This window comes from Macrotis lagotis, chromosome X, assembly GCF_037893015.1.
Source record: "Macrotis lagotis isolate mMagLag1 chromosome X, bilby.v1.9.chrom.fasta, whole genome shotgun sequence".
NCBI classification, from domain to species: domain Eukaryota; kingdom Metazoa; phylum Chordata; class Mammalia; order Peramelemorphia; family Peramelidae; genus Macrotis; species Macrotis lagotis.
Window position 1 is genome coordinate 326,508,742 of NC_133666.1, and position 24,465 is coordinate 326,533,206.

Here is a 24,465-nt window from a genome sequence, read left to right on the forward strand (position 1 = left end):
TTCCCTAATATGCAGCCATTCCCTCCCCAAAACTCTCTAGATATCATGGAATCTCATGTCCATATCATATACTCATTCTAGTCTAAAATGTAATTTATTTTTTCTGGATTTTTGATTTTTCTTCTTTTACTAAACTGCAAGTCTTCCAAGAGCAGAAATAGCATCTAAAGCATATGTAGCTTGAGAAGGAGGTGGAACATGTTAAGCTTAGCTTCTTAGCAAATGTTTGTTGAATGAAAGGAATAAAGAAGTATGAAATATTGACCCTATGTTTTTACCACAGTGGGAAGATTTATCTAGTTTGGCTCTCCTTTTCAAATGGCGAATTTCAGTCTAGTTTTGTACCAACCTTATTCACTAAAGTCATGGCATAAACCAGCAGCTCGGTGTCAACCCCATCTTTCTCTTCCAAGATTTCCATTATATTAGACCATGGTTTGACTCCTATAAGAGAAAAGCAGAGACCATTAGAAAAGATTGTTCATTTTCTGATTTACTGTGTTCAGCATATATTGTACAATTTAAAACACAAATCCCCTCAAGTAACAGCACCCAAAACAGCATCTTCAACTGGAAATTTCAGAGATATGTATTTTAGTTAATATATGGCATAATGAAAGTAGGAGAACCCCCAGGTTATGGGTTCCTCAAAAATTCCAAAGGTTTCTGATTAGAAGTTATACATTCTTTTTGTACACCATAACATAATTCATAGAATCACAGAATTTCAGTGCTGGAATGGAACATAGAAGTCATTAAATGCAATTGTTTTACTTTACAGAGGAGACCTTGGAGAAATGAAGACTTTTGCCCTGGGTTAAGTTCTTACTTGGCTATCATATCAATAGTCAATTTTTAATTAGGACACAGGTTTTTTTTTTAAAATTTCTTTATTCAGGGCCCAGTCATTGTAAAAAGTCAGTCAGTCTCTGAAGGACATGGCTAATTGATGAGATGTCCCTAACCCTTGGGAAACATGTTTCTTAATCTTGGGCCAGGTCCCACCCAAGCAGGATAGGAAGGAGGGTAACCAGAATCCAGTCTGGTCAAGTTCTTGCCCCAAGGAGAACAGTTCTGGCCTTGTACCTCTCTATTAGAATTAAGGGTGACCCAGCTCATGAAAGAGAAAACCAATCAGAGTAGTCTGGATGGAGATGGATTTCCCTATCCAGATGGGTGGAGGCAGCTGAGTCCCATGATGATGTCAGGTTCTCAACAGTAGGAGCTGAAGATTTCTAGCCCACTACTTCATTAAATATCTACCAATCTAAGCTGATTTTTACTTGCCAGGGCAACTTACTTTACAAATTTTTAAAGTATTCAGTGCATCTTTTGGGTTCTTTGGTTTTCTAAAAGAAACAATGATCTTTTTTTAACTCCCCCTCTCCCCACATACACATACACCATTGTATGCCCCCTTCAATTTAAAATATAATTTCCCCAAAATCAATTCATTTGCTACTTTTAAGGCCCATATCTAATTCATTCACATTTATATCAGTAAAACCACAAGTTTATAAACAATGTCTAAAACATTCAAATTTGGTATTTTAAAAAAAGGAAAATGCAAATTGCTAGAATCTTTTAATTCATCACAAGAATTAGTCACACAGAGTTAGTTACTAACATCTTCTTACCTACCTATTTCCTTCCATCTACCTTCCTGCCTGCCTGCATCCTATCTCCCTTCTTTCCACTGATTCAACAAATATTTGTGGAACATCTATAGTGACTATATTACCATGTTAGCACTTGTACTATACAAAGTTGACCATTATAAGCCTGTATCCTCAACTGTAGGAAAAAAATCATGATAAAGTACATATCTGGTGGAGTACATAATAATAATTCATATTTGTATAACATTTCAAAGTATGTATTATAGAGTCCTTAAGCCCTCTGCTAGAGAAGTCCTAAAAGTGCCCATCAGTCTATTAATGAGCACTCCTGGGGTCTGAATGTTCAACCATTTCCAAATCTACCTAACTGAACTTTTATTCAGCACACATCTCTCCATCTGCACACCAGAATATCATGAGAAATTGAGTCAAACATCTGACTGATCTTGATGCAGACAATGTTTATGGAATTCCCCAGTGCTCACAAGTACTATCTAATCATATCTTAAATTTCTGGGGAAATAAAATTGGGTGATTTATTGTCACTATGTGTAGGAATCATCAAAGAACTACAGTTTGAAATTCAACCAAAAAGAGAGAGGGGGTTGTTTCCAGAATCTGATACCACTCCTGTCAACAAATTCCCACATGAAAAATAACTGAAGAAATAGGAGCTATTTATCCTGGAGTGGCTTTGGTTAAAGAGACTTGATAGCTATCTTCAAATATTTGAAGGGTTGTCATGTAGAAGAGAAAAATCAATGGTATTCTGGATTGTTCCTCAGGGCACAACTAGGATCAACAAGTGGAAGATATATGGAGAAAATTTAAATTTAACAAAAGAAAGATATATAATTGCTGGAACAGTCCAACAATGGGATAAATTCAAAGATATGCTGAAGCCAGCTCAAACTAACTTGTCAGAAACTGATGTTGAATGTTCCATGTAAGCACTGACACCTCAGAAAGTAGCAAATTCCACAAATCAAAGCTTGAATTATTATTTTGTTGATTATCTTGGGGTTAAGAAAGTGATGAAAAAATTTGAATAAAATAGATTTAACATAAAAGTGTGTTACCCATACTTTTTTTTTTCAGAGTCAGTTGGTAAACATTTACCAGCATACTGTCGCATAAAACTTTCTGAAAGTAATTGGATCCTCATCACTGGTAGGGTTCAAGCATACTCTGTATGGAAATTCTTTGGATATAATAGGGGGGTGGGAGGATTTCTAATCTGGGAGGGAAGTGAAATTAGTTGACTTATAAGGTCTCTTATTACTATTAAAATTTTAGTATTGAATAAAAAATCCACAAGCAATTTCTAACAGGGATTTCTTCCCAATTTCTCTTCTAGATAGAAAAATATTTTCCCCTTGCATTTTGGTTTCAGCAAGATATTCTAGAATGAACTTTTCCAGTTCACAGAATAGGATATTGAGAGCTTAAAGTGCCCTCAGAGGTCTTCCACTCCAACTTCCTAATGCATTCATAAGTTCCTTTTAATCATGATTGACAAGCAATGATGGCCATCATACTCAGCAACTTACTTTGTCCTGGGCTCTAGGAGAAGACCCAAGGAAACATTAGATTTGGCCCCCTCCTTCAAAGGGCTCATAGTCTAGATGGGGCAGGCAGGAGATAAACGAGTTACATGAACACACAGATATCAGTCAGCATGTAATAAGAGCTAATTGGGTGGAACAAATATTGATTGCTAAGGGAATTAAGTGGTGGAATAACTTCAGGGGATGGGTACAATCAAGAGACTTGGGATTGGTGGAATTTGAACTAGATTTTGAAGAAAGTATAAGCTTAAATACAATGTGGGATGAATATTATGGAATGAAGGAGTGGGGAAAGGACAGGGAATTGTGTATATCATGCTTTATGAATAATAAGTAAGCTGTTTTGACTGCAGGAAGAATTGGAAAGCAGTAAGAAACAAAAATAAAGTGGGAGAATGGGATTAGGCAACGTAGAGCACCAAACACCAAGCTTATCATTTGAGATTTTATTTCATCAGTAATGTGGAGTCACTGAAGATTTCTATAAAGGGCTATGACCAAACAAAGCTGCGAGCATATGAAAAGACTAAAGATAGAAATTTCAGCTAGGGAGCTATTGAAACAGTTCAAAATTTTCTTGATGAGGGCATAGAACAAGGTTAGTGAATCCATGAACAAACATTTGTCAAGGGCCAATTGTGTGCTAAGCACTAAGTATACCAAGAAAAAAAATGTAAAAAGCCAATACAATGATGGCAATGGAGATGATAAGGAAAGAAATGAATAAAAGCACTATTGAGAAGTCAGAATAGGTAGAATTTGGTGAATGATGACTTGTGGAAGAGAGACAAGAAGGATAATGCTGCCTATTATAAATGGAAATGGGAACATACAGGGAGGGAACTTGGAAAAAAGATGATAGCTTGGTTTTAGACATAACAATGGAATAGCCAAGGGGAAATATTAAGCAGGCAGAAAGAGAATGAGAGCAGGAACACAGTCAGGGCTGGTTAAACAGACTTACATATGATCTTTTGAGGAAGAATTGACATTTTCAGTGCACTTTTCCCATGTGCCAAAAAACATGTGGAACAGATTTATTGAGTTCAAAGAAGATACATAATCAGTTAAAAAAATCCTTACTAAAATATTGTCTTCCTGTGGTTTTTAAATGAAGGGTTAGAAAAGAAAGGGAAGAGTAAAATAGATCAGAATGGAGATTCCAAAAACTTCAGAACATTACATTATTCAGAAGGGCATTTACACACATGCATAGATGTACCATATATATATGTATACATACATATATATGGCATATACATACATGTACAGTTGTTCCATATATTACACAGCTCCTCCCTTGTCTGACAACAGAGTCAAATGATTCAGTTGCCAAACTCTATTGCTTCTTCAGCAAGGCAGGAAGACTACCAGAAGACATAATGTCAAGAGATTAGAGTGCTTCTCCATGTGTGAACAGTTTGCTGCTAACTTGGAGGGAAAACTGAATGAACATATAGCTGGCAACAGTGAAGCAGAAAAGGGAGTGGACAGTTTTCAGAGAATGGTGTACAGCACCACAATTAATCATCAGGATCAAGCACTCAGAAGCATCAAGATTGATCTGACAAAAAAAGATGGGAAATTTCAAAATTCAAAGCACACAAACAAACAAAAAAACCCATTACCCACACAAGGCTTACCAGCAAGATAGTTCATACATCTTTAAGATGCAGCTTTTAGGTCCATCTAAAGTGCAAGCAAAACTTAAAGAGATGTAGGATTCTTGGTTCAGTAAGAAGGTAGATACAATTCAGTTTTATGAAAATTCAAAGCCCTTTTGTAATGCCCTGAAGGCTATTTATGAACCTAAGATCTATGGGGCATCACAAGTACTCAGTGCTGATGTGTATCATCCCTAATGCCTAGAAAATAGTAGAAACTTAACAAATACTTGATTTATTTATGTCAAGTACTACATTCCTTTGGGAATCCAGAAACATACTTAGCATGTCTCCTGTTCTTGCAAATATATCTTTAGAAAATCTTTGTCATGAATGACCCTGTCCTTAAAAAAAAGTTAGTAAGTCTTAATTTCTGCCCTCAAAGCATCTCCTTTCAATTTTGACACAAGATTCTTCCACAGTGAGACTCCTATTGGGAATTTTTTCTTCACAAGTCTCTGACTTTAGTTAGGCTGAGTCCCTAAATCAGGGAATATTTGTCTGGTGCTGCCATGGCAACCATGGTGGTACTCAAAATTCAATAAATCTAGGATCTTTTTAATTGATTTAATTAAATGTTTGATCAAATATAGCAGGTGAATTTTTAATTGACAATTTTGTATGACTCATGAAAGCTATTTTAAATATCCAAATTACCCAGCCCCAGATGAAAGACATATAGACACCCTACCACTGGCCCATATCAAAACACTTTTAGCTTGACAGAACCTTGAACTTTAGGATGAGCCACTGGAGCATAAGATAATTTACTAAATGTTTTTTGAACTGAATGATAGAAACAATTACCCAGCACATAAAAGATTCTGTTTTCTCCTCTCAGATAAAAGTTTGACATATATAAGCCCTTCCAGTAGCACTATTACTAATAATAGTAATGAGTCAACATCAACATGGTGCTTACAATGTATCATATATAGTGTTTATAGTGTCACATACTATAAAATTATTATGTCATTTAACCTTCATAATAATTTTAGAAGGTAGTATTATTACTATCATTATCCCCATTTTAGAGATGAGGAAACTGTAGCAAACAGTAGTAAAGTAACTAGGTCACACACCTACTTAAGTATCTGAGACCAGATTTTAACTTTGGTCTTCCTGATCCCAGGGTTAACACTCAGAAGGCTAAGAAGCAAATATACTCATGTACATAGATGAAAAATACACATCATTTTTTTCTCCTTTAATCTGAACATATTAAGAATGAACTAAATTGGTCAATTTAATTCAATTTTTCCTTAGGTTATAAAAACATAGCTGATATATTTCACATAATTATCTTCTTTATCTCAGTTTTTATAATTAACTTACAGAAATTGTGAAGATCAGGACAATTATTAGTTATCAGTGTATTTCTCTCACTAAGCTATACAATGTTTTGCATTTAGCAAGTGTTCAAAAAATAGTTACTGAATGAATGATGAATAAAAGAATGAATGAGTGAGTGAGTGAATCTTTAGACTACTGGCCTGGACAACTATTTTTCTACTAGCCAAGGTACAGTGCAAAGAACAATAGCTCTGGAATTAGATTCAAATCCCACCATTGATGTTTACTACTAGAGTAACCTTAGGGATATCATTTAATGTCTATAGGCTCTGTTTCCTTCATTAAAAAATGAGAGGATTGAATTAGATGGCCTCTTATGTCCCTCTGAGGTTTAGTATGTAACTCGAAAGCCTTAGGACTAATGAAAAGCATCCAAAGCTTCAACCTTTCCAAGAACTGCCTCGTCATAGGGTTCACATCAACAAAAACTTTTTATACCAACAAAACCTTCCTATACTTCTTCAGTACTTTAAAAGCAATCTGATCCAACCTGCCCATTATGCAGAAATAAACTATATGGCATGCATATATATATGTATGTATATATATATATATATACATACTAAGACATAAGGAGAAGTTACATGGTATCACTAAAGTCAAGAGAAAGTCGGTGGGAGGGCTTACACTAGAACCTAAGTTTTTTGATTTCTTATTTAGTGTATTTTCACCTCTCTATATTTGTTCTTCAAAAAATTCTACAGGTTTCTTTCCCCACAAATTCAGAACCAAAACTTTCTTCCTCTCATCATCACTGACCACAAAGGAAAATAAGATATTTGGCAAAATGTCTTTTACATGTGTTTGTCTACGTTAGCATAGAAGCTAGTCGGGGGCACATTCCATGCCTTTCAACATGATTGATAAATACACTGTGGGCCTTTAATACATATATATTTCTTCTATAAATAATAATGACATTATAGTCTGATTTCTTGCATTCACCGGCTTCCATGCTGCTTTGTACTTTGCTGGTCATGTGGAGATATTCTAGAGCTGGAACCACAGATGGGATCACTTGGATGAAGAGCTGAATTATGATTTTTTTCCTGTTAATCATGTGTGGTACACATGTTTAAGAATTATGTCATATCTCATCGCCTTACATTTGAATGAAAAATGGCATTTCTTCAAAAGCAGTGCTGAACCTAATTAGTGAGCTCTACAATTTATGATTAAAATTCCAGAAGAAGCTATTGCGTCTGGTCTGTCCTCCTGGCTTACATTTGATAAGCAAGATCTCATAGGTTAATGAAAAGGACTTCTCTGTTCTGAAAAGAAGGGGATGGCAAATGAGACTTGGAGTCACTGAAACAATTCATTGAAGGTAGAAAGTTCTCACTGATGACAAAGAAGATGAAACTTAAAGGAGCCATGAAATCTGGTCCCCTTAATTTTCAAGTGAGTAAACTTAGACATATGACCAGTTAAGCGTCTGAGGCAAGATTCCAACTTACTTAGTGCCATGTACTCTCTAAGCATTATTCTTGGGGATGCATCATTGTCCTTTGTCTCATGTCATATCAATATGAAACAAACTACCAAAAATGTATTTTTTGGCTCGGATTTCATAAGTATGATATTTCATTCAATAGTGTAGGCTGAAACTTCATACCTTCCCATTCAAAGGGATATTCTTTTTCATAAGTACTGAAAATCCAGTTCAGGTAAATACAACCAATTTTTATAGGAGCCTACTTTGTGAAAGATATAATACTATATGTGCTAGGTATACAAGAATAAAATAAAACAGCCCCTGTTCTAAGGTAGATCACATACTACTGATATGTAAACTTTACAGTTTGTGAATTTTCAGTTCGTGATTGTTTGACTAGTTGCCTCATTTTCCTTGTAAATAATAATAATAATAATAATAGTAATAATAGTAATAATAATAATAATAATAATAATAATAATGTTTTCTATGTAGTATCTTTTCCTGTGCCCCCAAAAGAACCAACACAAAATTCCTACCTGAATACCTAATGGTGGCATGTAGGCAACTCTGAGTTTTTCAAAAGTGATAGCAATGGAACAAAAGTTCTGAGAAAATCTACCACAACAGAATGGCATCTAATACAAATCTGTTATCAGAATATGTCTAAAATATGTATAGTAAAGGTCACAAATAAGCAGTGGACCACCAGCTTCTGAGGGAGCACAGTGGCACACAGTCAGACAAAAATGATTATAGATGCAAAGCACAGAAAAAAGGAAAACTGTGTAAATCATCAAGAAGTGTTAAGAATTAAGTTAAATCATTATTTTCATTTCTTCTTGGTTTAAAAAAGTCAAGTTAATTAAATTGATTGTGTTTTCTTTCTCTCTCTCTTTCTTATTCTTCATTAATATAGTCAGTAGATATTATATGAGTCTGTACGATTGTACTCTGACAATTTTATTTTTGCCCTTTCTCATAGATATTAGCCCCTTTCCCCTCCCACCCCCTGGTCCTCTTCCATTGGATTTCTCTCTAGCTGGAGTCATAAAATTAACTTTTCCTTTGAAGGTGACTAATTTTTCCTTCTTTTTTTTTTTTTTTTTTGCCTGAGGGGCAGGTATGGAGAGAGCCATCTCAGAGGATTTCATTTTCTCTGGGCTGTTCCTTCCTTCCTCCCTCCCTCCCTCTCTTCCTTCCTTCCTTCCTTCCTTCCTTCCTTCCTTAAAGAAAAATTCTTATTTATTAACTGGTTCTGTTTATTTACAAAGCCTAGAATTTCCAAAAAAGAAGTGAAGTTATTGATTCTTTAGTGACCTGATATTTAAACAATCCAAAATGAATCCTCCAACAGAGCTTTTTGTTTCTTTTGATCAATCTATTAAACTGACCCTCTGAGAGGCTGGCCTAAAATAATTCTAAGGACCAAAATTCTTGATTTACTTTATAAATACTGCAGAGGAAAAGAGGGTCTCTTTCTTAGTTTCCTCTCTTCCAAGTTTCTGTCATTCTTTCCTTGAACTTTTTTTCCTCCCTTCTTTTTCACTTTGATTTTGCCTTAAGTAGGTTCTAAAATAATTTGAATACCTTTTATCTCAGGTGCTTTTGAAAACTAATAGAGGGGCAACTAAGTGACTTAGTGGATAGAGCACCAGCCCAGGAGTCAGGAGGACCTGAGTTCAAATCCAGTCTCAGAAACTTAAAAAACAAAAAACTAATAGATAATAAAGTGGTAATGAGTTTGTCGGTCCTGTGGGTTGTAAAGTTCCCAGGGCTCCCCACTTCCTTTGGACCAACATATCACTACTAAAAACTGCCATTTTAAGACATTATATATTGTTATGCCCTTGTCCCCTGAAATAGAAGCCTGGAAAGTATCTAAATTGGTTTAATTTGGGATGCATTGCACATGGTAGTATTTAAAAGCAGGGTTTGGTCCTCTGGAGGTTGGTCATTAGTGGTTTCAGATATTCACAGTTTAGAGTGCCATGCCATGGTGACTTTTTTTGTTTGTTTGTTTTAGTGAACCTTCAGGGACTGCACTTAGAAAGGTGAGGAAGAGGTGGTGGGTGGGTGGCCTGTGACTGGAATTTTGGAAATTTCTTTTTAAAACTCTAGTTGACTAGTTAGGGAGGGAATGGGGAGATTAGTTTCATGGCTTATATAAGCAAGAAACACAAAAAGCATATTGAAATACATGTATTATCTCATTTGATCCTCAGAATAAGTCTACAAGGTAATTACTATAATCATTATAGGTTTAGAGACTTTTGCTGGTTTACATTGCAAGTGAAAACACAAAACCCTTGAGAATGTCAAGAATCTGTCCCAATGAAATATAAACAATCCCCAACTTAAGATGGGTTAGTTCTCAAAAGTTCATTTGGAAGTCAGGTGTTTGGAACTCAGAATTAATTTTTACCCTAGAAAGCATACTATCCTTACTATGTCCACAAAATCTTATTTAACTAATTGACCTTAAACACATTTTATTATATATATATTATATTTACATATATAAACATATTATATTAACAGTATTATATTACATTATATTATTATAATAGTATTATATTATATATTATATTATAATTGTTGGGTAAAACAGTGATTCTCATAGCAAATTGCATTCAGAGTTCTAGACTCAACTGTCCAGAAGAAATTTCTCCCTCTTTCTTATTTTACACAATTCCTCCAAATCTCCTCCACTCCAAATCCTATCCCCATTCCCTCACATGGAAAGTAAAGGACAGGGAGATAGTTCACCAGGTTCAAACTCTTTTTAGTGTCAAAGGAAAAAAAATGAATAAAAGTTTGGAGGTGAAAAATGCAAAGCATGCAAAAATGCAAAATGCAAAACATCAAGGTTTAGTAGAATTCAGAATTCTGGTAAAGGCTCAATGGGAAATAAAGTTGGAAGAATTATAGGTGGAGTCATTGAATCTGGCTCTCTCATTTTACAGATGAATAACATGGATATCAATGGCAGAGATGGTGCAAAGGGAAGGGTGTTAACTGTTGTTTCCAAATTATGGAGGTTCCTAAATGCTAAGCTAAGAAGTTTGAATTTTATCCAATAAGTAATAGGTGACTATGAAAGGTTTTTGAACAGAGAACAAGATAACCAATGTGGAGTTTTGGAATATTACAATGGAGGTAACTAAATAGAGAATGAATTAAAAGATTGGAAGAATGAAGGCAGAGAAACCAGTTCAAAAGCTATTGCAAAAATCTGAATGTGACTTGACAAGAGTTTGAACTAAGGTAGTGGTTGATGTTGATGTGAAGATTAAGAGTTTGAGTTTTAGAGATAATTGATTTAAAACATCGACAGAGCATCCCATTTAGTAGGCAGATGAAAATGTGATACTAGTGGGTAGAAAAGAGATTGAGGTTGAGATTGAGATTTGAACATCATTAGCATCATGGATACAGTTGAAACCATAGAAGTGGATGGAATTACCAAAGAGATATTTTATATGTATATATATTATATATATATATATATATATATATATATATATATATATATGTACACACACACACACACACACAAAGAAGGAAGAGAAGTTTGAATTTAGTGTTTTAGAAGAGTAAAGGAAGAAGAATCACTGAAAAAGACAGAATTTCTGGTCAGATTAAAAAGGAGAAATAGACAAAAGAGGAGGAACTTTGAAGAATAAATGGGAGAGGGGGCAGCTAGGTGGCATAGTGGATAAAGCACCGGCCCTGGAGTCAGGAGTATCTGGGTTCACATCCAGCCTCAGACACTTAATAATTACCTAGCCATGTGGCCTTGGGCAAGCCACTTAACCCCATTTGCCTTGCAAAAAAAAAAACCCTAAAAAAAAAGAATAAATGGGAGAACATTAGTGCCAAATGCATCAGAGAAGCCAAGAATAATATGAACTGAGAAAAGACCACTGAATTTGGTCACAGATGTCTCCTTAATGAATAATTTCAGTAGAATGGAGTGGTCAAAAGGCAGATTATAAAAGCCAAAAAAGTTTGAGGGGAGCAGGGTGGTGGAAGAAACAATTACAGACCACAAATTTGAAAAGTTGACTGGTTTATTGAAATTATAACAAGCTATTTGAAAAATTTCAGCGACAGTAATTGCTCCTTCAACAAAAGTGAATATTTTTGACATTTCTATGTACCAGACAACCACAATGAGTAATTTTTCAAAATCTTCTGGGGAAAATATTTAAAATAATTATCTCCATAGTTATTATTATTTCTGTGAACATAATAGAGTTGCTCTATTTTTATTACATGTAAATTTCCTATTAAATAATTTCCTCTGGACCTAAAACTTGAAAGGCATAAAGAAAAGGCAAATAGGCATGCATATAAAGGAGAAATGATGGGCATAATCTACTAATTCTCAAAAAGTTTTTGACAGGGTTCCATACCAAAGACCTTTTTTTTTTTTAAAATTGAATTATATGAAAAGGTCCCAGAAACAAAGTCAGAAATAAATGAGTTCAGTTCTTAATGTTTCTAAGGAAAAAATAATGACTTGTCTTTTTTAACCTATATGCAAGAAATGAAGGTCCATATGCTTAGTGAAATTCTTAAGTTTCTAGATAACAATAAATAATAGTGAAGGGCTAAGTTGAGGGAGCAAAACAACAGGTAGATTTAGTGAATCTGTGCCTGGGCAGAAAGGGGACAAATAAGTTAAGAGTGAAGACCACAGAATAAACACAAATCTACAAATCTAAAACATAAAGCCAGGTCCTCATTAGTGCAAACAGCAAATCCCTTGAGTTGATTACATTATTCAAATTCCCAATACAGACTTCTACTGGGAGGGAACTGTTTACCATTTTGTACATGATTATAACTTTGAATAGTGCACATCTGATTACATGTGACCACTTCAAGGGATTCTTTATTTGCATTAATCAGGACCTAAGGGATATACAAAATGAATTGTAGGAAAAATTGTTGATATTTCTAGAGTGCTTGAGGGATTATAAAGTATTTTATTCATATTATCTCATTTTGAGCTAGCAATAGGTATTATAGATACCCCCCCCCTTTTAAAACATTTTATAGATTAGGGAGGCTAAATCTTAGAAGGATAATTCACTCATGTCCATGATCATAAGCAGGTAATAAGTCCCAGAGGCAGGAGTTTGATGCTAGGCTCCCTTAAATCCAAGTCAAGCATACCAGTAAACTGTCCAGATGCTGCCTTAGATAAAATGCTTCAGAGACTCTTGTGTACAAGATAATAGTTACTGTATATTGTTTCCTGAGTATATTGGTTCAATGTGTGGTTTAAAAAAAATCAACAAAATACTGAATTTTAAAAACAAAGTGAAAAATATCATTACATGCTCATAAAAAAGTATATTTATGAATATACCTCTCCTTACCTGGTTAATATTTGAGGCTTACAGTGTCAAATTATGTTTATTTTTAAAATTTGAAATTTAAATGTATTTTCAATTTGAATTCATTTAAATTTATTTTCAATTTAAGTTTAAAATTATGCTTATTTTTAAATTTTAAATTATGTTTGTTAATTTTTAACATTTCTCTTTAAATTTTAAGTTCCAAATTCTTTCCCTCCCCATAGGTCTTCCCTCACCTATTGGGAAGGAAAGCAACATAATACTGCCAATGCATGTGAAATTATGTTAAATATATTTGCCATAATTAAAAATAAGAGCAAAAAAATAAAGTAAAAATGTGCTTCAATATTAATTTAGAGTTTAACAGTTATCATGCTGTTGAGTCCTCTGGAATCATAATGGATTATTATATTGATTGGAGCAGCTAACTCTTTTACAATTGATCACTGTTAAAATATTTTTGTTACCATGTATTATGTTATCTGGTTCTATTCACTTCATTTTACATCAGTTCATATAAATCTTCCCAGATTTTTCTGAAATTATCCTTCTTATCATTTCTTAGTAATACTTCATCACAATCATATAGCACAACTTATTCAGCTATTATTATTATTATTATTATTATTTACCACCATAAAAATGTTGCTATAAATATTTTTTGCACATATAGGTACTTGTCCTTTTTCTCTAATCTCTTTTTGGTATAGACCTAGTGGTAGTATTGTTGAATCAAAGATTGTGCATAGTTTGATAGCCTTTTGGATATAGTTTCAAATGCTCCATACATTCTTTGGCTCAACAAGGTATAATATATGATCATGATGATATACTACTATGCAATAAGAAATGATGGAACTCAGTGAGCTTAGAAATATCTGGGAGGACTTGCATGAAAAAAGAAGAATATAATGAGCAGAACCAAGGGAACACTGTATAATAGCAATATTATTTTAAGAACAATTTTGAAGGACTAAGTCATCTTGACTATTATAAATTTCCAAATTCATTACAAAAGGGCATAAGAAGTAAGAAAGAACTGATAAACAGAAGTATGAATAGAATGATTTTTCTTCTATATACATATATATATATATATATGCTTTATTTATTAAAGTCAGAATAAAATAAAATTTTTAAAAAGGTGTAATAGTGTGGCATAGTGAGTAGAGATTTAGTCATTTTCCAACTTCTTTGACTATTTATGGGTCTGTGACTTAAGTATTTGTTCAGACTCATTTGGAATCCATTCTCAATTTTTGCCTAGATCATATGTTAAGGAAATAAGAAGCATGAGAATAAGAAAGACCTGGATTCAAATTCTGTCTCTGACACATTGACAATGTAACTCTGGGATCCCAGGTTATTCTCTACATTTATAAATTCTAGACCAGCTGCTGATCTGTATTTATGGTAGAAGATTTTACCATAGGAATTCCTCACATTAAAGAAATCATGTGACTAAAGCCCAGAAAAGAGCACTAAAAATAGATAAGGAATCTATTGTATGAGGACAGACCAAAAAGATTTGGATCTTCAGTGTGTAAAAGCAAAAACTGAGAAAAGGGATTTGTTAAAAATCCATAAAACTGGTAATACATGGGTAGAAAGAACAGAGATTTGTTCACAAAATCACAAAATACTAGGCTGAAACTTGAGTGTGGTAAATTCAGGACCAAAAAAAAAAAAAAGAAGAAAAATTCTACTTCACAAAGAAAGTAAGGAACTTATTATACTCATTACCTTAAGCAGTGGTAGAGAGAAAAATTACAAATGAGTTCCAATTAGGTTTACTAAACAACCACTAAAAGAAATTGGGAAACAACTAACCTTTCAAGTCAACCAGGCCTTCCAGGCCTTTGTTGGCAATAGACTATTGGCTTAATGGTCCATGGGTTGAATTTAATGTGGCAATTCCTGTATTCCTACAATTCCTCTTTAAGCATTTTTTTTCTTCTAATGTAAGACCATATAAAGTCCAAAATGACCACAAATCAGTGGGAGATTTTTTTCTTTAAAAGAAAAGCACTGATGTTGTCTTATTTCCTTTTGGCAGCAGCATTTTTATAGATATATTTCACATACTAGCTTTTATAATCATATTTGGCATGTCAGTACTTCTGCAGTACTCTCCCTGTGATCTCTCCAGAGGGCTTAACTATTTTTATGACTTCAACAATCACTTCTATGGGCATGACATTAGCATCAACCCAATTTCTAGTTCAAAACACCCAGGATAGCGCTACTAGGTCATCTTGAGATCATCTCAAACTCCTATGAGTAGACCTAGATCTGGAAGTGAACTTGAAGGCTAAATAGGGATACTGAGCCCAAGTAGGACTCTCATCTTATAAATGAGGAAAATATGATTTTCCCAAGATAGTATCAGAGGTGGACTTTGATGAACTTATGCCTTCTGTCTTCAAGGCCAGTGATTTTTTTTCCACTGTATCATGTTGTTCCAAATAACACAAAAAATCTAGTTTCCCAATTCCAATTCTTTGTTTATCACAACATGCTGTTTTTTATATTCCTTCTTGTAATTCTGTTTTCAAAATTTATTTATTTTTAATATAAGAAATAAAGCACTTCCATAACACAGTAAAATAAAAAGATGGTTGTATATGAAACTATAGATCTATTACAATTTGCTATTCCTTTTAAATATATAATAAAGTTATTATGTCATGTTCTTTTTTTTCTCTGCCCCCCCCGGGCTTCCAGGCAAGTTTAGGAGATTAAGAACATAACATAGTGATAATTTTGGGTTAGAAACTGAATGTGTATATGTGTGTTTAATGCAATATATTTCCCTATTAAGGAAAGTTTACTTTTATTGATATTTGATAAGCCAGAGTTTAAATAGATTGAGTATATAGATAATTTACAAGGCCATGAAAACTTAAAGCCAATAATCTCCAGGGCAGGGAGACGTGTGTGTGTGTGTGTGTGTGTGTGTGTGTGTGTGTGTGTGTAATGGTAGTCATCTCTATAGAGTGTGAGGGAGGGAAGAGAAAAGGGAAAAAATTATATGACATTTATATGAAAACTTTATCTAAAAGGAATAGCAAGTTGTATATGACATATTTGCAGTTTTGTGCACAATTATGGAATTGCTTGTTTTATTCCATAAATTAAAAATAAAATTTAAAAAAGATGAAATGACCAAGACCAAAAAAGAAAAGACTAAGGTTTAAGTCTCAGCTCTATCTCTTACTTGTGTGATGATGAATAAGTCCCTTATAGCACAGATACCTTCTTTGTAAAATGAAAATAACAATTCTTGCTGTAATCTAATGGTTATAAGGAAAGAGCTTTTTCTAAACAGTGATAAAAATGCTTTATGTGAGATGCTTTGAGGCTATAATGGTGACAGTAGAAAGCCCTGACTAGAATGGACAGCAGAATACTTATAGCAATGCTCCTACTCCTATACCTTTCTAGACTATTATATTAGATAACTATTTTCACTAGATCCAAGAGTCAGTCAATCAACTAATGAATAAATTCTTCCCAAAACTCTCTTTCTAGAAGACAGAAATTGGACTTCCAGCTCACTCCACTCTTCATCTGCAGCTCTACCTGGTTTCAATTCCACCAAACAAAATGCAAGTACCCTCTGGTGTCCTGTTGCTACCACCCTATCCAAATCTCTCCACATATCATTTTAATCCATTAACATTGACTTCATTACTTTCCCTAGAACAGTATTTCAATTCCTGAATCTATGCATTTTTACTGGTTGCTCCAACCCCACTTCAAATTCCCTCCCCACCCCCCCCCCACCCCCAGTCTGGAATTCTCTCCCTCTTCATCTCCATTTCCTGACTTGTCTACCTTCCTTAAAATTCCATTTAAAGTCTTTCCCAATCCCTCTTCTTTTAAAATTTTAGTTTTCACCAATTACATATAAAAATATTTTTTAACATTTGTGGGTTTTTTAAAATTATGAATTCCAGTCTCTTTCCTCTTTCCTTTTACCCTCGTTGTGAAGGCATACAATTTAGTATAAGGTATTACATTTATAATCAAGCAAAATATATTTGCATATTTGTAATGTTGTTAAAGAAAACAGATAACCCCTCCCAAAAAATTCCAATCCTTTTTTTTTGTTTGTTTGCAAGGCAATGGGGTTAGGTTGAGTGATTTGCCCAAGGTCACACAGCTAGGTAATTATTAAATGTCTGGGGCCAAATTTGAACTCAGGACCTCCTGACTCCAGGACCAGTGCTCTATACATTTCTCTGCTAAGCTGCCCCAAAATTCCAGTCCTTCTTAAGGCTAGTGCCTCCAATTTAACTAGTATATCTTATTTTTACCTAGTTGTTTGCATGTTATCTATCTCATTAGATTGTGGGGTCTTTAAAAACTGAGGGCTAGCTTTTCACCTTTCTTTGTATTTCCACTGATTAGCATAGTGCCAAGTGCAGAAGTGCAGCGTAAGTGTTTCATAAATGCTTACTGATCTACCATAAAAAAAGCCAAGATGAAGGAGTTCATCATTTGAGGATCTATAATTTTGCATATGAATGTGCCTTTACATTTTGATAACTATTCTAATACAATTTATTTTCTTTGCAATATCGTTTTTTATTTTATGGATTTAAAAATTTTTTTTCTAAGTTGGGGTCCAAAGACTTCACCAAACTGCCAAAAATTCCAAGAACACAAAAATAGTTGTCATAGTGTCTCTTAACAATAGAACCTCTAAAAAGACTAGAGTCATTACATACAAGAGGTTTACACTGACTTTTTTTTTTTCCTGAGGCAATTCAGATAAAGTTACTTGCCTAGGGTCACATAGCTAAAAACTGGTTAAGACTAGATCTGAACACAGATCCTCCCGACACTAGGGTTGGTTCTCTATCCACAGTTGCCCCTGCATACACTAAGGGTTTAGTAGTATTTATTAAAAAAATCATTGCCGAGTTTCAAATTCTTTGTTCTACTATGCCCAAAGGATACCTTTGTGCATTCCCTTTGGTCTAGTAATATCACTACTAGGTCTGTATCACAAAGAGATCATTAAAAAAAAGGGGAAATGATATATATGTACAAAAGTATTCATAGCAGCTCTTTTTTTGTCATGGCAAAGGATTGGAAATTGAGAGAATACTTGAATGCCTATACAAAGTGTGCTATATGAATGTACTGGAATACTATTGTGTAAAAGATAAGATGAGTAGGTAGACAAACCTAAAAAGAACTGATGCTAAGTGCAGTAATCAGAACCAAGAGAACATTATACACAGTAACAGCAACAATGTGTGATGAGCAACTATGATAGACCTGGCTCTTCTCAGCAATAAAATGATCCAAGATAATTCCAAAGACTTATGATGAAAAATGCTATCTACATCCAGAGAAAGAACTATATAATAATCTGAATACATATTAAAGCACACTACTTTCACCTTTCACTTTTGTCCTGTGGTTTTCCCCTTTTGTTCTGTTTCTTCTTTCACAACATGACTAATGTGGAAATATGTTTAGCATGACTGCACATGTATAATCTATATCAGATTGCTTTTTCTCTTGGAGAGAAGGGAGGGAGAAGAATTTGGGTCTCAAAATCTTATAAAAATTAATGTTGGAAACAATTTTTACTTGTAATTGGAAAAAATAAAGACCTATTTACAAAAAGAATCTCTGTCCTAGAAGAAGCAGAATTGATTCTTGAGCCCTAATTAAATCCCAAAGTGGTTGCTCTCTGCATTGTTTGTAAGTCTTTGGGTAGATGATCTCGGTATTCATTTTGAGAGGTCATGTAGTAATGCTCCTAGTGAAAAGTTCACTTTACTCAATTTCTGATTTATTATGTTAACAGTCTCCTGACCATGGACCTACAATGAACTGACTTTCAGAAGGGAAAATTAATTTTAAGTTTTAATCGAACTCTGAACTTTATGCCCAAAGGAACTCAGACCATGGATTGAAGGCTGAGTCAAAGACCAGCAAACTATCCAAGATACTGCCCTAATCCTGAAGTATTTTGCAGCACCTTCCAAAACCTCCAGTCTTTAGATATCAAGGCCATCATGTCAGTGGTTCTTTAGTCAAGTGGTTCTTAAATTTTTCTTACTTGTCTCCTATTTACTCTAGAACCCTAGTTTGAACCCCTGTGTTCTCATTTTTATTCTGCAGAGAGCCCTGGCCTTTGCTTGATTCCAAAAGTCTAGCTATACTCATGATCTTGACCTTCCTCAGTCCTATTCCACTATCTCTGATACTTTAACCAAGCTTTTCAAGAAGGAAAGCTTTTAAAAATATTGCAGTATACTGTCAAGCACAATGTTATATTATTTTCTTGTAATGAAGTGCTTTTTAAAACTATTTCTTATTTAATTTGTTATAAGAGCTGTTGAGTTGAAGACAGAGGGAAAAAGAAATTTCTAAATTTCATTTAGAAATGAAAAAGATATAAAAACAAAAGTTAAAAATTGGTCAATCCCCTTAACTAATCGTGGTTTGTGCTTATGATAGACTGCTATTCTGCTATAAGAAATGATGAGCAGGATGCTCTCAGAAAAGCCTGGAAAAAATTTACATGAACTGAGGCAAAGTGATATGTATTATATACAAAGTAACAATAGTATTGTAGGATGCTCATCTGTGAAAAACTTAGCGTTTTCTCAATAATTCAGTGACCCAAGACTACTCTGAAGGACTTATGATGAAGAATACTCTTCATCCCCAGAGAAAGAGTTGTGGTGTCTGAATACAGATTGAAGTATACCTTTTTCTTTTTTTTTTAACTTTATTTTTCTTGAGATTTCTTTGTGTATGTGTGTATGTATGTAGGGGTCTATGTTTTCTCTGGTCATTTTGTTAGTTGAACTCTATTCCTATGATATAGGGTATATAATCCCAAACTTTTTTGGCTGGGGGTCTTGGTCCTTGACTTTCTCCCTGGTGTCTCTGGTGTTCCTAGTTTGCTCTTTGCACTAGAGTAGTCCAACAATTCACTAGCTTCCCTGGACTTGAAATTTTGTTCTCTGGGCTAGGATTGGAACCCTTACTGCTGGCAGAGTTGTGCCTGAACCTTAGCTGCACTATGGCTAAAAGCCTCTCCGTGACTTCCCAACTCTCTCTCACCTACACTGGATTATACTCCCCTTTTACCAATACGACAGACCTTTATTCTGAAGTTCCTCCAAGATATCTTGCTGGAAAACTGTTTTACTTTTTTTTTTGGTGAGTTCTGTCGCTTTAGATCTATTTAGAAATTCATTCAAAATAATTTCAGGAAAAGCTCAGGGGCTTCCTAGCTCTTCACCATCATTTTAACTCCACCATCTTGCACAGCATGACTATCATGGAAATGTTTTCATGACTACACATTTATAACCTAAATCAAATTGATTGTTTTTTAAATGACTAGGGGTGGGGGTGGGGAGGGAGGAAGGGAGGTAATTTGGAACTCAAAGTTTTAAAAGTAATTGTTAAAAATTGTTTTTTTCATGTAACTGAGGAAAAATGAAAATACAAAATTTAAAATTGATCACTCCCTACATGATTGAATCTGTCATACTATTTAGAGTAAATAAAGACTGAAATGATAATAGTTGGTGGGCATATGGATATGAGCATTTTTTGCAATAACTCCTCCCCCACACCCCATACCTAGAGCACAAAACTAAGAACTATAATTCTGAAAAACTCTTTCCTCAAAGCTACCTAGTGTCCTTCCACTAAAAGAAGAGACATATGCTTCTTTTTGGTGAGGCACACAAGATGATGATCTGATAGTTGATTGTCATATACTTTAATCCTCTGTCAAAAAAAATGTGCAAAATACTTTGTCAAGTCCCTTTCATTAAAATGGTATTTCTCAATCAAATGCTTAAGCAAGGGGAAAACACCTTACCTCTTTCTGTATCTACCGAAGAGACAGCCTGAATTAAAAGGGGCGCATTGGACTCAGTGTACTCCACAAACACCAGCAGTAACTTGAGGGCCGTCTTCACCACTAGACGAAACTGGAAAAAGAAATTAAATTCATTATGCCACCTGGTGCAGAAGGGGAGGCTTCTTAATATTTGTATTGCATTTCATTACAATTCATTTCTTGGGTAGTCCTCTATATTTTATCTTATGAATTAAAAAGAGGGTTCACTAGGTTACCAAAGGGATATATAGCATAAAAAAGGTTAAGAATCCCCCATGTAGGTAGAGATCAGAATTTGGGCAGGAGGTATTTAAGGGAGACAAAGAAAAGGGAGTCAATAATATAAAAGACAGATGAATACTTTACTTTGAAGTTCCTTGAAGGCAGACTATTGTTGTTTTTACTTTATATTTTCTATTTTGACCTAAGTATTTAATAAATGCCTATGAACTGATTGGTTGTCAGGGCTGTGATTTTAGTTTTTGAATCAGTTTGGATTCTAAATTCATTCAATGTACAATGTGACAAGATAGTCTATAAAAGGGAGTGGGGGATGGGGAAACAAAAGTAAATGGAAGATGGGAAGGGCATCTGAACCAATATTTTCAACTAATTTCAACTAACTATATTTAACTAATATTTAAATTTTTATCACAGGAATTAGTCTATTGAAAGAGAAAAAAGGGAAAAAAGGTGACCTCGAAAACATCCTGCCTAGATATAGATCAGTAGAAAAGAGAGTCTTTGTTTTCTCCCCTCAGAAAACTTAATTAGCATACTTTCATACTTTTCTGGATGCAGGATCTCATCAATGTGAGCATTCTCTTTAATAACAGTGCATGCCTGCCCAACCAAAGGCAATGTGGTTCAGCAGCAACAGGCTGGAATCATGGAATTTGAGTTCAAATTTTGACTTTGGTGTTTACTACCTATGGGGAATTTGGGCAAATCACTCACTCTGACCATCAGTTTTTTCATTTGTAAAATGAAGGAACTGAACTGGACATTCTCTTCCAGTTCTAGATCTATGATCTTGTGAACCTAATTAAAATCAACTCATTAAATTGAGAAAGCAAAGAAGGGAATAAAAAAATGCTAACTAGTAGTTTTAGAAATTGGTGATTTGGCATAGTAATTATGCCCCATAGAAGATATTTTATGAGTAGGAACATAATATGTCTGTAATAGGAGATCCCTAGGAACAGAATAAAACTCTAGAGGTTGTTACCAGAAGTTATAAGGCTGAGGGGATTAGGAACATATGGACAGATTCAAAATTTAAATTTTTTTTTTTTTTTTTTTGCTTCAGGGAATTAGTTTCAGGTAAACTGGGGAAAATAAAAGTAGCAAGTAAGATTGGGGAAAATAAAAGTAGCAAGCCCAGACCTGGATTCCATCCTTGTTCTCTAGAGGGTATACTATTATGATGTTCTTTAAGCCTTTAAATACTTTAATGGGAAATAACCTGGCTGCTTCCCAGATCTTCACTGCTGGCCTTGTCCTGACAGGTAGCTACATTAGGCTTACTTAGTAAAGGGTTCTTCCAAAGCCCCTCTACTTTAAGGTAAAAGCATGTTTGCTACAAGGGCCAGCAGTACTTCCCATCTCTAGGACACTTTCTCTTGAAATGTTCTCCAGTTACAAGACCATTGAATTTTCAGTTGTTCTGGGCATGTCAATTCATGTTCTCCCTTTGTGAAGAACGCACTCCATTTGCCCAACATTCTAGCCTCTCTTCTCGGCACTATCCATTTCATGTTATTTGAGCTTTACAAAGAGTAAGCACTAGGCTCTCCAGTATACACATTTCCCAGATTTCTGGATGGTGTCAAATGAACAAACTCCCAGAAGTTAATCCAGGCTTTTCATGCCACAGGTGTCTCTGACACAAAGGTTACCTCCATGACATAGAAAAACAATCACTTATAAACATACCCCACAGTTTTCACAACATTTAAAGCTGTAGAAATATACTCTAAATGTCTGCTGAACCCACCAAAGGCAATGATCTAACATGGTATCACAGATCTAGAGTAGGAAGTACCCTTAGGGGGGATTTTGTATTTCTTTCATTTTACAAATGAGGAAACTGAGACGGATGCTCAAGGTCACACAAGTAGTGAGTAGCGGAGCTGGAATTTACACTCAGCTTCCTATAACCTCCAACATTAGTGTTCTCTTCATTGTACCACAGTCTCCTTTACTAATACTACTCTAAGGGGTAGTGCTGCAGGAAAAAGAACAAAAATGCAATCACATTTTTATATGAGTAAAAATTACTAGATTTTATTGTTTAATGTTTTAATTTCTTCATAAGTTTTGCAAGTACCTATTTATATATAAACATATATATATATAAATATATATGAGTTAAATTCTTCCTTTTACTCATTTTCAATGATATAATCTTCAATTACATCTAATTCTTGGCAGGGTGGAATAGTTTTTTTTTAAATCACTGGGCTTAATTAGTATTAGAAGACTAATTCCACCACTTAACTAGTACGAACTTAGGAAAGTCACTATAACTTCAATATCAGTTTTCTTATTTATAACATTGGGCTAATAATACATAGGATTGTAGGATCTGAGATTTAGAGCTAATTTTTTGATATTTATTATATTTATTTTTATTTTTGTACAAATGATATTTTTTATACATTACTAAAATATACTTGTTTAAGAGAAAACATAATACCCCCTCTCCTCCCAAAAAATATGGACCCTCATGAGCAATAAAGTAAAGGAAAGAGAAAAAAATTAAAATTAAATAATAATAGGGGCAGCCAGTTGGCGCAGTGGACAGAACACCCTCCCTGGAGTCAGGAGCACCTGAGCCTAAATCTGGCCCCAAACACCCAACAATCACCCAGCTGTGACCCTGGGAAAAACACCCCAACTCCATTGCCCTACAAAAACCAAAAATAAAATAATAATAATAATAATGATGATAATAATAATAATAATAATAATAATAATAATAATAATGTGCTTCAGTCTGTGTTCCAACACCACCAGCTCTGTTGCAGTTGGATCACATTCTTTATAAGTCCATCACAAAAGTTACTTCCATATTTTTCCACCATGGCCATTGCTGATCACAACTCCCTCCATTCATACTTCCCCACTACCATACACTATATTTTCTTTCTCCTTTCATTCTGTCCCTCTTCTTAAATGTGCTGTAGGGTAGCTGAGTGGTGCAGCACACTGATCATCAGCCCTGGGGCCAAGAAGCCCCGAGCCCACATACCACCCCTAAGGCCCAGCAGCCACCTGGCCCTGTGGCCATCCAATCCCAGCCTCTTGCAAGAAGTTAAAAAGAAAATGTATATCTGACCATTCTCCCCCCACAGTCCACCCTCTCCTCCATCACTCACATCCCCCCTTCCCCCATCCCCCTTTTCTCCTCCTTACTCGAGATGTCTATACCCCATTGAGTATATGTGCTGTTTCCTCTCCAAGGCACCTCTGATGAGAGTGAAGGGTCCCTCATTCCTCCTGGCCTTCCCCCTTCCATATCATTGCAATAGCTCATTGTAATAAAAAAATCTTATTATATGAAATAT

At 34.6% G+C, this 24,465-nt stretch overlaps 1 protein-coding gene across 9 annotated transcripts in view; it reads right to left on the minus strand.

Annotated features, from left to right (window-relative positions):
- Nucleotides 1-24,465, minus strand: part of FHOD3 (formin homology 2 domain containing 3) — a 740,814-nt gene that overhangs the window by 213,734 nt on the left and 502,615 nt on the right. For all 9 annotated transcript variants that reach the window (XM_074203815.1, XM_074203820.1, XM_074203819.1 and 6 more), the window contains 2 exons: nucleotides 20,876-20,987; nucleotides 350-444 (listed from right to left, as the gene is read on the minus strand). In XM_074203815.1, coding sequence (XP_074059916.1) covers nucleotides 350-444; nucleotides 20,876-20,987 — 207 coding nt within the window. The remainder of the gene's footprint in view (nucleotides 1-349; nucleotides 445-20,875; nucleotides 20,988-24,465) is intronic.